At 45.3% G+C, this 15496-nt stretch overlaps 1 protein-coding gene across 1 annotated transcript; it reads right to left on the minus strand.

Annotated features, from left to right (window-relative positions):
• Positions 1–956: 956 nt before the first annotated feature.
• tmem267 (transmembrane protein 267) lies at positions 957–7296 on the minus strand. The gene is made up of 3 exons (XM_020474942.2): positions 7146–7296; positions 4687–5130; positions 957–4462 (listed from the first exon to the last, which is right to left on the minus strand). Exons 2-3 carry the CDS (start codon positions 5068–5070, stop codon positions 4127–4129), a joined length of 720 nt encoding a protein of 239 aa, XP_020330531.1. The 5' UTR covers positions 5071–5130; positions 7146–7296; the 3' UTR covers positions 957–4126.
• Between the last annotated feature and the right edge of the window lie 8200 nt (positions 7297–15496).

Genomic DNA, 15496 nt, shown 5'->3' on the forward strand with positions numbered 1-15496 from the left:
CCAAAGGTGTTCGATGGGGTTGAGGTCAGGGCTATGTGCAGGTCAGTCAAGTTCTTCCACACAAATCTCGACAAACCATTTCTGTATGGATCTCGTTTTGTGCACAGTGGCATTAACATGCTGAAACAGGAAAGGGCCTTCCCCAAAAAGTTGCAAGCATAGAATCACCTTCCTGTCCGACCGGGGCAGCATTTCCTGTTTCCTGTAAGCAGGGCACTTAGCCTTAAGGAGGGTCAGTGACTGCAGTTAAATAGAGGCCATCTCAGAAGAATCTGTTTGTGTCAGTGGTAGTAATCGGGTTCTGTTACTACTCAACCCTGGTCAATGGAGAGCCATCTCAGAAGAATCTGTTTGTGTCAGTGGTAGTAATCGGGTTCTGTTACTACTACTACCAGGAAGAACAGTGTCCTCTCTCCATCTCAGAAGAATCTGTTTGTGTCAGTGGTAGTAATCGGGTTCTGTTACTACTACTACCAGGAAGAACAGTGTCCTCTCTCCATCTCAGAAGAATCTGTTTGTGTCAGTGGTAGTAATCGGGTTCTGTTACTACCAGGAAGGACAGTGTCCTCTCTCCATCTCAGAAGAGACAGACTGACACACAGGAACAGGTACAATGTAAAGGTTCAAAACGTCTATTTGTAAAAATACCTATTCAACTTTTAAATCAACATTCTGTCACTGGTAGACAGACTTCCTGCCTTTTCTGATGAAAATATAATAATAATAATCAGATGCATTCATATTGATTGGTCATGTTCTGTTGTAATGATAACTGATTGGGCATGTTGTTATGAGGAGGCAGACTCCTGTTGTATCCTGGAAGCTCCTCCGAGGCCTTGCTCCGAGCGGCAGACTGATTCCTACCAACATGTATTATTCCAGTGTATCTCGAGCAACACCCACTCACACCCATAAACCGCTTCAAAGTCCACACGGACACATTACTTAGCATACCGAGTGGTCCAGGGCACAGATTTATTTTGGAAAAAGAACAACTTTGAATCCATCCAGTCTTTACAACACAAGGTACCAATATCAAAATAAGATATACACTATATATATACACAAAAGTATGTGGACACCCCTTTAAATTAGTGGATTTGGCTACATCAGCCACACCCGTTCAGAACTGTATTAAAATAATTAATAATTGAGCACACAGCCATGCAATCTCCATAGACAAACACTGCCAGTAGAGCAGTCATAGGATGCCACCTTTCCAACAAGTCAGTTCGTCAAATTTCTGCCCTGCTAGAGCTGCCCCGGGTGACTGGAAGTGCTGTATTGTGAAGCGGACACGTCTAGGAGCAACAACGGCTCAGCTGTGAAGTGGTAGGCCACACAAGCTCACAGAACGGGATCGCCGAGTGCTGAAGCATCGTCTGTCCTCGGTTGCAACACCCACTACAGAGTTCCAAACTGCCTCTGGAAGCAACGTCATGTTAAGAACTGTTTGTCTGAAGCTTCAAGGGTTTGGGGAAGACCATTTCCTGTTCCAGCTTGACAATGCCCCCCCGTGCACAAAGAGAAGTTCATACAGAAATGATTTGTCCAGAGTGGTGAGGAAGAACTTGACTGGCCTGCATAGAACCCTGACCTCAACCCCATCAAACACCTTTCAGATTAATTGGAACGCCGACTCCGAGCCAGGCCTAATCACCCAACATCAGTGCCCAACCTCACTAATACTCTTGTGGCTGAATGGAAGCAAGTCCCCACAGCAATGTTCCAACATCTAGTGGAAGGCCTTCCCAGAAGAGGCTGCTATAGCAGCGAAGAGGGGACCAACTCCATATTAATGCCCATGATTTTGGAAGGAGACGTTGGACGAGCAGGTGTCCACATGCTTTTGGTCAGTGTAGTGTACTTAACATTTAAAATTCTAATTCAAGATATAATATTCAAACAAATCAAATGCATGTGAATTATGAAACATATTTCATTCAGTACACTGTGAATAAAGACCGCAGCAATGATTATCTTGATGCATAATGATAATGGACATGACATATGGTTAAACATAAGAGTGTATAATAAGTTGACTCATTGATGCCCTCTGCAGGCCAGGTGGTCAAACTGCAGCACACAGCCACAGTATATTCATAGTGCACAATTTAGCGAAATATTTTGCAAAGCAACAAGTTTAGCAACAAAAAAAAAAACAAGTGTTTATTTTTAAACAAGTTCAGGTTAAATCCCGGGCCTGTTTTAAACCTGTCTTACTCCGTTCAGTACCTAGTGAATATACCCACAGCTGTTCACCCTCATCAGAACACCGACTAATACAACTCAAATATTATGATCACAAAGTAGGAACATATTAAAGGAATGTTTAAACAGCGTCTCTCCAAATGTCATCTTCTCTCGATTATATAGATAAAAACTCATGTTAAAACATGCCATCACCTAATGAGTACTACATCATCACTTAACATCAGGCAGCAACTGGAGGCTCCACCAATAACAAACACTTAGAAATGTACTGCTCTGTTCCCTAGGACCTTCAGCTTCATAATGTACTGCTCTGTTCCCTAGGACCTTCAGCTTCATAATGTACTGCTCTGTTCCCTAGGACCTTCAGCTTCTTATTGTACTGCTCTGTTCCCTAGGACCTTCAGCTTCTTATTGTACTGCTCTGTTCCCTAGGACCTTCAGCTTCATAATGTACTGCTCTGTTCCCTAGGACCTTCAGCTTCATAATGTACTGCTCTGTTCCCTAGGACCTTCAGCTTCATAATGTACTGCTCGGTTCCCTAGGACCTTCAGCTTCATAATGTACTGCTCGGTTCCCTAGGACCTTCAGCTTCATAATGTACTGCTCGGTTCCCTAGGACCTTCAGCTTCATAATGTACTGCTCTGTTCCCTAGGACCTTCAGCTTCATAATGTACTGCTCGGTTCCCTAGGACCTTCAGCTTCATAATGTACTGCTCTGTTCCCTAGGACCTTCAGCTTCATAATGTACTGCTCTGTTCCCTAGGACCTTCAGCTTCATAATGTACTGCTCTGTTCCCTAGGACCTTCAGCTTCATAATGTACTGCTCTGTTCCCTAGGACCTTCAGCTTCATAATGTACTGCTCTGCTCCCTAGGACCTTCCATTCCATCCAAGTGGACACTTCAGGAGAAGAGTAGAGAATTAGAATGTCGCCTTTCCCTTTGACCCCGTCAGTAAAATACCCTCGTACAACCATCCGACTCCTCCCTACATTCTGCTTAGCTGCACTGACAGCACAGCAGTAATCAGTCTGGTAATTACAAGGCTATAAGATACCTCACAGCTCGACATCAAGCACTTCCACACACTACTGCACTGACAGTCACACAGGACACAGCCTCCCAGCCTGAGAGTGACGGACTAGAGGAGGGAGGGAGGGGGCAGTTTAGTGGGGGGGTGGTGGAGGAAGAAGACGTGATCACTCCCATGGGGTGAAGAAAATAGACGAGTGAGGCTGAGGCATTGTGGGGTTTACCGGTGTACCAGATGGCACCTTATTCCCTTCATAGTACACTACTTTAGACTAGAACCCTATTCCCTATATAGTGCACTACTTTAGACCAGAGCCCTATTCCCTATATAGTGCACTACTTTAGACCAGATCCCTATAGAACCCTATTCCCTATATAGTGCACTACTTTAGACCAGAGCCCTATTCCCTATATAGTGCACTACTTTAGACTAGAACCCTATTCCCTATATAGTGCACTACTTTAGACCAGAGCCCTATTCCCTATATAGTGCACTACTTTAGACCAGATCCCTATAGAACCCTATTCCCTATATAGTGCACTACTATTGACCAGAGCCCTATTCACTATATGGGGAATAGGGCTCTGGTCTGTAGTAGTGCACTATATAGGGAATAGGGTTCTGGTCAATAGTAGTGCACTACATATGGAATAGGGTTCTGGCCAATAGTAGTGCACTATATAGGGAATAGGGTTCTAGTCAATAGTAGTGCACTACATATGGAATAGGGTTCTGGCCAATAGTAGTGCACTATATAGGGAATAGGGTTCTGGTCAATAGTAGTGCACTATATAGGGAATAGGGTTCTGGCCAATAGTAGTGCACTATATAGGGAATAGAGTGCTATTAGGGAGGCGTAGTGTTGGCCCTTCCTTCCATCAGATGTCAATGGCGATGCCGTGCTTGGTGGAGATCACGTCTCGAGTTCCTGTCAGGTACATGAGCACAGAGCACAGGTGTGGCAGGGTGGCTGTGATGCTCACATACAGCCAATATGAGATGGGGGCCGTGTTGCCGAACGGACACACCCACAGGCCATGGCGGACCCCGTCTCGGATGTGGTGTGAGGCCAGGGAGATAAACAGCAGCCAGGGTAGAGAGCACCACGAGTCCTTTAGCCTGCCCAGCCACAGCACCAGCCTCAGAGAGAAGCAGAGGACTGGGATTAGAGAGGAGCAGTGGAGGGGGGGGCGGTGGGGCAGGCTGGTGGCTGCCTGGAGGAAACAGGCAGAAAACATAGGTTATTGTTTATGTTTCTATTCTACATTCCTTCATGAACACTGTGGGCCAGATTCCCAGACACAGATTAGGCCTAGTACTAAACTAAGGTTGTTCCAATGGAGATCTTGAGTTTATTAGTCCTAATCTTTTGTCTGTGAAAATGTAGCACACTAATCTATAACTGACACTGAAAACCAAAGGGAGAAATCTTTCTTACTTTGAGCGACAGAGAGCCAGCCATATAGAAGTGATCCAGGTCTATAACAGAGGCCAGTATCCCTGCTAAGATAACTTCATAGAAGTCACTCTTCTTCTTGAGGCCAATGACGATAGCCCAGGACCAGAGGCCTATCAGACAATGGACGGTGTTGTCCAGCACTGCCCGCAGCCACAGGTGCTGTTGGAGTAGGGTCAGCTGCATGACGTGGTCAGCTAGCACACAGAAGGCCCCCAGCGCAGTGCTGGCCAGTAGGGAGGCAGAGGAGAAGGTCTGGAGCAATGCCTGGGCTTTCTCCGTCTCCACGGCCAGGCTCAGGGGCATGGAGCCACCCGTACCCCCAGCAGAAGAGGATGAGTCCAGCTTGGAGTGATACCCTCGCATGGCGCTTCTGGAGGGAGGAGGTCCACTTCCATAGGAGGTCAGCAACACCTAGATGGCAAACTAGAAGACAGTATACTGTAAACATAAATTACACATGATGGAACTAGCTCTAGTCCAGGGTAACATCATTGATAAGGCATGATGGAACTAGCTCTAGTCCAGGGTAACATCATTGATAAGGCATGATGGAACTAGCTCTAGTCCAGGGTAACATCATTGATAAGGCATGATGGAACTAGCTCTAGTCCAGGGTAACATCATTGATAAGGCATGATGGAACTAGCTCTAGTCCAGGGTAACATCATTGATAAGGCATGATGGAACTAGCTCTAGTCCAGGGTAACATCATTGATAAGGCATGATGGAACTAGCTCTAGTCCAAGGTAACATCATTGATAAGGCATGATGGAACTAGCTCTAGTCCAGGGTAACATCATTGATAAGGCATGATGGAACTAGCTGTGGTCCAGGGTGTTTATGTGACGCTAGCTGATGCTGTGCCTTGAAGAAGGCTCAACATCAGAAACCTGCTAGTAATTGTCCTGGACCAGAGCTAGAATCGAACCTACACTGATCTAGACTTTAGCATAAAGTCACGTGGTGTTTTTACTCTCTCTCTCTCCTTTTGATAACTGCTCCTTTAAGAAGTCACTGTGAATCATGATCTCTAAATAAATGTCTATCCTTCTGGAACTGAGGATATATGTAGGTCAGGCCAGGCTCACAGTAACCTGGGTTCAATTCATCAGTGCACACCGTAGCAAAACGTTTAGAAACAGAAGAAAAAAAAAACGTACATTTACATTTATTTTTGGACAAGTTCAGTCCCTCTGTTTCAGTCTTCTTACATTTGGTGCCTTGTGAATATGACCCTGAATTAGCCTGACTATATACTAGAATAGGTTATACAATGTGCATGTCATTTCTTCAATTCATCCACCATTGTACATCCAAAAGAAAAGCCACTGACATCAATAAAAGGCTTGATCTTTCCACAGAGATGCAGACAGGCCTGAATGATGAGCGAGTTCCCAGGGAAAGTCACTGACATCAATAGAAGGCTTGATCTTTCCACAGAGATGCAGACAGGCCTGAATGATGAGCGAGTTCCCAGGGAAAGTCACTGACATCAATAGAAGGCTTGATCTTTCCACAGAGATGCAGACAGGCCTGAATGATGAGCGAGTTCCCAGGGAAAGTCACTGACATCAATAGAAGGCTTGATCTTTCCACAGAGATGCAGACAGGCCTGAATGATGAGCGAGTTCCCAGGGAAAGTAACTGACATCAATAGAAGGCTTGATCTTTCCACAGAGATGCAGACAGGCCTGAATGATGAGCGAGTTCCCAGGGAAAGTAACTCCTTATTTGTCTCCTTGTGTAACAAGATGTTTGATGGAAGAATACAGATAACTGCCGGTGGGAATTTCTTCTTGCTTTTGTGATGTTTTGTAGTGAACACATCTGTTTGATGTACAAAATGCAAGCATAGGCAGAATTCAACTCATGCATCTGGTTAAAGCTAGCGAACCATCCGTGAAAATAGTTGCTTGTCTGTTTAGATGGGCAGAAGACTGGGGACTAAGACATCTGCATTGCTTGCTGTTTTAGGCTGGGTTTCTGTACAGCACGTAACATCGGCTGATATAAAAATGGCTTTATAGACACATTTGATTGATTGATTTGTGAATAAGGAATAACTACGTTAGGTAAAAATAATTCATTGTGTTAAAAAAAAATATCAAAAAGTTAATATCACGACGTTAACCAGCTGGATAACAAACTAACTATTGGATCAGTTTAGACTGTGCAACATCACGTGAAAAACAAAACACATTTTTTAGATTGAATCATCTTGAAATACAAAAGTAGATTTATTTAGCTAGCTAGGTCATTTATTAGCTATGTAATGCTAGCTAATAACAGCTAGCTAAGGAATCCCGCACCTATCTGCGAAACCTTATAGACTACAGACAGGTGTTTGAGTACCAAGATTTAGCAAATGTGATAAGGCCAAAGTTATTCAAATGAAATAATTACGTTGATCAAAACGATAACAATACTTTGTCACTTACCCCATTGTAGCTAAATTCGTTTATCAACTGTAAGCTAGCGACGGTCTGTCCGCACAGTTTCTACCGCCTTAACCCAGAGGCGCAGCATATGGGACTTCCGGGTACGACTGAGAAACAGATCAAACGGACCAGGTCGGCGTTTGGGGTTTCAGAAGTCAATGAGAGAATTTAAAACTTCTTCCGTAGTTGTTAATTTTCTCGAAATCTAAAAACACAATCTGGATTCGAGTTCATGTATGACGTAGTTGAACATGTTATTACCCCGAACGTCGTGAAGGTGACAAAATATTATGTTTACATTTATGTCAAAAGTAACTTTATATCTAGGGACTGACGTTTATTTTTGAAGGACTGCACATGCGCAGTTCTGCACGATAAGACCCGATGACGTATTTCTACCCGGGAGTTTAGCGAGCGAACGTCGCCATGACACGTGATCGGGGATTTCTATTGAAGAAGCAGTTTCAGCCTATCTTCATACAGTACCGTCTTTGGTCTGTTTGTGTCTGTCTGTGTATTGTAAAGAGAAAAAACACTCTCCAGTTCCGCTTCCCTTAGAAGACATAATTGGTGGAAAGAGCTGTCAGTAATTTATTGCGGAAGAATGAATGTCCAATCATGGATGAGATTGGTCCAACCATAATAATTAGTTTATCCTTTGTTTGGCACACTGTAAACATATTCTTAAAATAACATTTCTAATCAAATGAAATCTAAATGTATTGGTCAAATACACATATTTGCGGGTGTGGCAAAATGCTTGTGTTCCTAGCTCCAACAGTGCAGTAATATCTAACAATACAGAACAATACACAAAAATCTAAAAAGTAAAATAATGGAATTAAGAAATATATAAAGATTAGAACGAGCAGTGTAAGAGTCCGGATTATATATACACGGAACAAAAATATAAATGCAAAATGTAAAATGCTGGTCCCATGTTTAATTTTTCCTTCTCCATAACATTGTAAAAATCTGAAACTTTTTCTTCAAAAACGATGCAGAAAAGCTCATCTGTGCCTATTAGACTACTGCAAAGCTCTACTTTCGAGGCAACTGGATAAAGCACTAAATAAACTTCAGTTAGTGCTAAAAAACGCCTGCTAGAATCTTGACTGGAATCAAAAGATGTGATCATATTATTCCTCCAGTGTTAGCCTCTCTACACTGGCTTCCTGTTAACGCCAGTGGCGATATTAGCATGTAAAAAACAAACAAGTGGGATGCATACCAGCAGCCACTACACAACGCAACACTAAACAATACATCTATCCTGCCACTTCACAGAAATCTGCTCCTTTTATTCTCTGTCCCCAACACAGTAGACGACCAGTTCTGTTAGCCTTTAGCCGTCCCCTCATCCTACTCCTCCTCTGTTCCTCGGATGATGTGGAGGTTATCCCAGGCCCTGCGTGTCCCCAGGCACTCTCATTTGGGAACTTCTGTAACTGTAAAAGCCTTGGTTTCATGCATGTTAACTTCAGAAGCCTCCTCTTTAAGTTTGTTTTACTCACTGCTTTAGCACACTCTGCCAACCCTGATGTCTTAGCCGTGTCTGAATCCTGGTTTAGGAAAACCACCAAAATCCCTGACATTTCCATCCCTAACTCTGATATTTTCTGTCAAGATAGAACTGCCAAATGGAGAGGAGTTGCAATCTACTGCAGAGATAGCCTGCAAAGTTTTGTCTAACTTTCCAGGTCTATGCCCAAACAGTTCAAGCTTTTAATTTAAAAAATGAATCTCTCCAGTAATACGTCTCTCACTGTTGTCGCCTGTTATAGACCCCCCCCCCCCCCCCCCCCAAAAAAAGAAACACAGCTCCCAGCTGTGCCCTGGACACCATATGTGAATTGATTTCCCCCATCTATTTTCAGAGTTCGTTGTGTTAGGTGACCTAAACTGGTTCAAGCTTCTAATTTTAAAAATGAATCTCTCCAGTAATACGTCTCTCACTGTTGTCACCTGTTGAGTGTTGTGCAGAATCAGGACAACTGAGCTTTGAAGGAATATGCAGATTTAAAGAGGAGTCCGTCATTTGCTTTCTAATAATCATGATCTTTTCCTCAAAGAAGTTCATGAATTTATTACTGCTGAAGTGAAAGTCATCCTCTCTTGGGGAATGCTGCTTTTTAGTTAGCTTTGCAGACAGTATCAAAAAGGAATTTCGGATTGTTCTTATTTTCCTCAATTAAGTTGGAAAAATAGGATGATCGAGCAGCAGTGAGGGCTCTTTGATACTGCACGGTACTGTCTTTCCAAGCTAGACGGAGGACTTCCAGTTTGGTGGAGCAGCAGTAAGGGCTCTTCGATACTGCACGGTACTGTCTTTCCAAGCTAGTCGGAGGACTTCCAGTTTGGTGTGGGCTCTTTGATACTGCACGGTACTGTCTTTCCAAGCTAGACGGAGGACTTCCAGTTTGGTGGAGCAGCAGTAAGGGCTCTTCGATACTGCACGGTACTGTCTTTCCAAGCTAGTCGGAGGACTTCCAGTTTGGTGTGACGCCATTTCCGTTCCAATTTTCTGGAAGCTTGCTTCAGAGCTCTGGTATTTTCTGTGTACCAGGGAGCTAGTTTTTTATGAGAAATGTTTGTAGTTTTTAGGGGTGCAACTGCATATAGGGTATTGCGTAAGGTTAAATTGAGTTCCTCAGTTAGTTGGTTAACTGATTTTTGTCCTCTGACGTCCTTGGGTAGACAGAGGGAGTCTGGAAGGACATCAAGGAATCTTTGTGATGTCTGTGAATTTATAGTTCGACTTTTGATGTTCCTTGGTTGGGGTCTGAGCAGATTATTTGTTGCAATTGCAAACGTAATAAAATGGTGGTCCGATAGTCCAGGATTATGAGGAAAAACATCAAGATCCACAACATTTATTCCATGGGACAAAACTAGGTCCAGAGTATGACTGTGACAGTGAGTAGGTCCAGAGACAAAACCCACTGAGGCGATGATGGCTCCGAAAGCCTTTTGGAGTGGGTCTGTGGACTTTTCCATGTGAATATTAAAGTCAACAAAGATTAGAATATTATCTGCTATGACTACAAGGTCCGATAGGAATTCAGGGAACTCAATGAGGAACGCTGTATATGGCCCAGGAGGCCTGTAAACAGTAGCTATAAAAAGTGATTGAGTAGGCTGCATAGATTTCATGACTAGTAGCTCAAAAGACGAAAACGTCATTTTCGTCAATTGAAATTTGCTATCGTAAATGTTAGCAACACCTCCGCCTTTGCGGGATGCACGGGGGATATGGTCACTAGTGTAGCCAAGAGGTGAGGCCTCATTTAACACAGTAAATTCATCAGGCTTAAGCCATGTTTCAGTCAGGTCAATCACATCAAGATTATGATCAGTGATTAGTTAATTGACTATAATTGCCTTTGAAGTAAGGGATCTAACATTAAGTAGCTCTATTTTGAGATGTGAGGTATCATGATCTCTTTCAATGACAGGAATGGAGGAGGTCTTTATCCTAGTGAGATTGCTAAGGCGAGCACCGCCATGTTTAGTTTTGCCCAACCTAGGTCGAGGCACAGACACGGTCTCAATGGGGATAGCTGAGCTGACTACACTGACTGTGCTAGTGGCAGAATACACTATGCTGGCTAACAGCCTGCTGCCTGGACTGAACCCTATTTCATTGTGGAGCTAGAGGAGTTAGAGCCCTGTCTATGTTGGTAGATAAGATGAGAGCACCCCTCCAGCCAGGATGGAGTCCGTCACTCCTCAGCAGGTCAGGCTTTGTCCTGTTTGTGGGCGAGTCCCAGAAAGAGGGTCAATTATCTACAAATTCTCTCTTTTGGGAGGGGCAGAAAACAGTTTTCAACCAGCGATTGAGTTGTGAGACTGCTGTAGAGCTCATCACTCCCCCTAACTGGGAGGGGGCCAGAGACAATTACTTGATGCCATCACATCTTTCTAGCTGATGACCTTCAGACCTTCTGAATAGGTGACTTGAGACTTCCATACTCATGGGGTTAACAGTATCCTGGACGAGCACCCATTTTATTTATCCCCAGCAAGATGTCACTCAAACAGAAGGCGGTAACTAACAAAGAATCCCTGACCAACAACCAAAACAGGTTTAAGGATCTGAAAGACATTCATGGAGGTGTCCACTGAAAGTTGACTAGCAACAACAACTGGGACCTGAAAGACACGCACCATGAGTGCCGCCCACTAAATTGACCAAGAACACGAAAGAACCCCCCCCCCCACAAAACTTAAAGACAGAAAGCAAAAATAAAATAAATTAAAATAAAAAATGGAGCAAAAACAAAATCAGGGAAATCAACTAAAGCACTGGGCCCCCCACTCTTAAATAGCAGCACAGGTGAACCACCTTCCCACTAACGAGGTGGCAACCAGCACAGGTGTAACACCTACTGACTAATGAGGTGACACCAATCGGTGTGCCCTACTTGCTAATGAGCTATATGTGCTAACGTCCATCCTTAAAACATGAATGGAAAAAACCTAAGCCTGGAACACTTCCTGGAAGTTGGACCGGAGCCCTGGGGGGAAATAATATGGTAGGCAAAGACAAGATTGTTTAGCTCATGTATTACATATGGAACGAATAGCATATGTCACTGAGGACACAGAGACCTCTTCAAACACAACTTGCAGACGCATGCCGTACACTTTGTCAGCTGTCATATGTTAGTAATGTAAGTCAGGTGATTGAGGAGTGAAATGCCACTCGTATCAGAGAGAATACGGAGAACAAACTAGGACATCAAGTCCCTTAGGAGACCCTATATGTCTAACTTAACTGCAATTTGTTGCAATTGTCTTCACTTTCAGGAGAAATGCAAGGTTACCACCAAGGAGGTCTTAATGCTGAAAAAATAAGTGCTGCTCCTAGAAAAACTAAATTAGAAACAGAAATGAATAAACTTAAGGTAGAGACGCAAACTTTGAATTTGAAAACTATACTGCTGAATGCCAGGATCTAAACTACAAGCAAGTGGACTCCTCACAATCACAACTATCCCTTAACTACTGACAATATTAATACTATGTAAAATATATTTATTAATGTCTGAATGAAGAAGATAACAATTAGTTCAATTATGTTTTACATTGTGCAGATTTGAAGGCTTATTTGATAGATGAAGGGATGGTATAAGGAGATGGGAGGTTTTACATTGTAGATGAAATTTATTTGAATAACTCATTTACATAATTATAATAAAAACAGATTTAAAGTGCCTTTCAAAAAAAGGATGAAAGAGTAAGGATAAACAGTTCAAATTAAAAGACAGGACTTAGTGATGGGTCAGAGCTAAGCTGTGGGGAGTGATGGGTCAGAGCTAAGCTGTAGGGAGTGATGGGTCAGAGCTAAGCTGTGGAGAAAGACAGGACTTAGTGATGGGTCAGAGCTAAGCTGTGGGGAGTGATGGGTCAGAGCTAAGCTGTGGGGAGTGATGGGTCAGAGCTAAGCTGTGGGGAGTGATGGGTCAGAGCTAAGCTGTGGGGAGTGATGGGTCAGAGCTAAGCTGTGGAGAAAGACAGGACTTAGTGACGGGTCAGAGCTAAGCTGTGGAGAGTGATGGGTCAGAGCTAAGCTGTGGGGAGTGATGGGTCAGAGCTAAACTGTAGGGAGTGATGGGTCAGAGCTAAGCTGTGGAGAAAGACAGGACTTAGTGACGGGTCAGAGCTAAGCTGTGGAGAGTGATGGGTCAGAGCTAAGCTGTGGGGAGTGATGGGTCAGAGCTAAGCTGTGGGGAGTGATGGGTCAGAGCTAAGCTGTGGGGAGTGATGGGTCAGAACTAAGCTGTGGGGAGTGATGGGTCAGAGCTAAGCTGTGGAGAAAGACAGGACTTTGTGACGGGTCAGAGCTAAGCTGTGGAGAAAGACAGGACTTAGTGATGGGTCAGAGCTAAGCTGTGGAGAGTGATGTGTCAGAGCTAAGCTGTGGGGAGTGATGGGTCAGAGCTAAGCTGTGGAGAGTGATGTGTCAGAGCTAAGCTGTGGGGAGTGATGGGTCAGAGCTAAGCTGTGGGGAGTGATGGGTCAGAGCTAAGCTGTGGGGAAAGCCAGTACTTAGTGACGGGTCAGAGCTAAGCTGTGGAGAAAGACATGACTTAGTGACGGGTCAGAGCTAAGCTGTGGAGAGTGATGTGTCAGAGCTAAGCTGTGATGGGTCAGAGCTAAGCTGTGGGGAGTGATGGGTCAGAGCTAAGCTGTGGAGAAAGACAGGACTTAGTGATGGGTCAGAGCTAAGCTGTAGGGAGTGATGGGTCAGAGCTAAGCTGTAGGGAGTGATGGGTCAGAGCTAAGCTGTAGGGAGTGATGGGTCAGAGCTAAGCTGTGGGGAGTGATGGGTCAGAGCTAAGCTGTGGAGAAAGACAGGACTTAGTGATGGGTCAGAGCTAAGCTGTGGGGAGTGATGGGTCAGAGCTAAGCTGTGGGGAGTGATGGGTCAGAGCTAAGCTGTGGGGAGTGATGGGTCAGAGCTAAGCTGTGGGGAGTGATGGGTCAGAGCTAAGCTGTGGGGAGTGATGGGTCAGAGCTAAGCTGTGGAGAAAGACAGGACTTAGTGATGGGTCAGAGCTAAGCTGTAGGGAGTGATGGGTCAGAGCTAAGCTGTAGGGAGTGATGGGTCAGAGCTAAGCTGTAGGGAGTGATGGGTCAGAGCTAAGCTGTGGGGAGTGATGGGTCAGAGCTAAGCTGTGGAGAAAGACAGGACTTAGTGATGGGTCAGAGCTAAGCTGTGGGGAGTGATGGGTCAGAGCTAAGCTGTGGGGAGTGATGGGTCAGAGCTAAGCTGTGGGGAGTGATGGGTCAGAGCTAAGCTGTGGGGAGTGATGGGTCAGAGCTAAGCTGTAGGGAGTGATGGGTCAGAGCTAAGCTGTGGTGAGTGATGGGTCAGAGCTAAGCTGTGGAGAAAGACAGGACTTTGTGACGGGTCAGAGCTAAGCTGTGGAGAGTGATGGGTCAGAGCTAAGCTGTGGGGAGTGATGGGTCAGAGCTAAGCTGTGGGGAGTGATGGGTCAGAGCTAAGCTGTGGGGAGTGATGGGTCAGAGCTAAGCTGTGGGGAGTGATGGGTCAGAGCTAAGCTGTGGGGAGTGATGGGTCAGAGCTAAGCTGTGGGGAGTGATGGGTCAGAGCTAAGCTGTGGGGAAAGCCAGTACTTAGTGACGGGTCAGAGCTAAGCTGTGGAGAAAGACATGACTTAGTGACGGGTCAGAGCTAAGCTGTGGGGAAAGACAGGACTTAGTGACGGGTCAGAGCTAAGCTGTGGAGAAAGACAGGACTTAGTGATGGGTCAGAGCTAAGCTGTGGGGAGTGATGGGTCAGAGCTAAGCTGTAGGGAGTGATGGGTCAGAGCTAAGCTGTGGTGAGTGATGGGTCAGAGCTAAGCTGTGGAGAAAGACAGGACTTTGTGACGGGTCAGAGCTAAGCTGTGGAGAGTGATGGGTCAGAGCTAAGCTGTGGGGAGTGATGGGTCAGAGCTAAGCTGTGGGGAGTGATGGGTCAGAGCTAAGCTGTGGGGAGTGATGGGTCAGAGCTAAGCTGTAGGGAGTGATGGGTCAGAGCTAAGCTGTAGGGAGTGATGGGTCAGAGCTAAGCTGTAGGGAGTGATGGGTCAGAGCTAAGCTGTGGGGAGTGATGGGTCAGAGCTAAGCTGTGGAGAAAGACAGGACTTAGTGATGGGTCAGAGCTAAGCTGTGGGGAGTGATGGGTCAGAGCTAAGCTGTGGGGAGTGATGGGTCAGAGCTAAGCTGTGGGGAGTGATGGGTCAGAGCTAAGCTGTGGGGAGTGATGGGTCAGAGCTAAGCTGTGGGGAGTGATGGGTCAGAGCTAAGCTGTGGAGAAAGACAGGACTTAGTGATGGGTCAGAGCTAAGCTGTAGGGAGTGATGGGTCAGAGCTAAGCTGTAGGGAGTGATGGGTCAGAGCTAAGCTGTAGGGAGTGATGGGTCAGAGCTAAGCTGTGGGGAGTGATGGGTCAGAGCTAAGCTGTGGAGAAAGACAGGACTTAGTGATGGGTCAGAGCTAAGCTGTGGGGAGTGATGGGTCAGAGCTAAGCTGTGGGGAGTGATGGGTCAGAGCTAAGCTGTGGGGAGTGATGGGTCAGAGCTAAGCTGTGGGGAGTGATGGGTCAGAGCTAAGCTGTAGGGAGTGATGGGTCAGAGCTAAGCTGTGGTGAGTGATGGGTCAGAGCTAAGCTGTGGAGAAAGACAGGACTTTGTGACGGGTCAGAGCTAAGCTGTGGAGAGTGATGGGTCAGAGCTAAGCTGTGGGGAGTGATGGGTCAGAGCTAAGCTGTGGGGAGTGATGGGTCAGAGCTAAGCTGTGGGGAGTGATGGGTCAGAGCTAAGCTGTGGGGAGTGATGGGT

The sequence above is a fragment of the Oncorhynchus kisutch genome, linkage group LG6 (assembly GCF_002021735.2).
Source record: "Oncorhynchus kisutch isolate 150728-3 linkage group LG6, Okis_V2, whole genome shotgun sequence".
Lineage (NCBI taxonomy): Eukaryota > Metazoa > Chordata > Actinopteri > Salmoniformes > Salmonidae > Oncorhynchus > Oncorhynchus kisutch.

Bases quoted from the DNA above. Each gene is read 5' to 3' on its own strand.
- tmem267 (XM_020474942.2), bottom strand. From the start codon at position 5,070: ATGCGAGGGTATCACTCCAAGCTGGACTCATCCTCTTCTGCTGGGGGT. The intron at 4,463-4,686 runs GTAAGAAAGATT...TGTTTCCTCCAG, and splicing joins CTGGCTCTCTGTCGCTCAAA to GCAGCCACCAGCCTGCCCCA.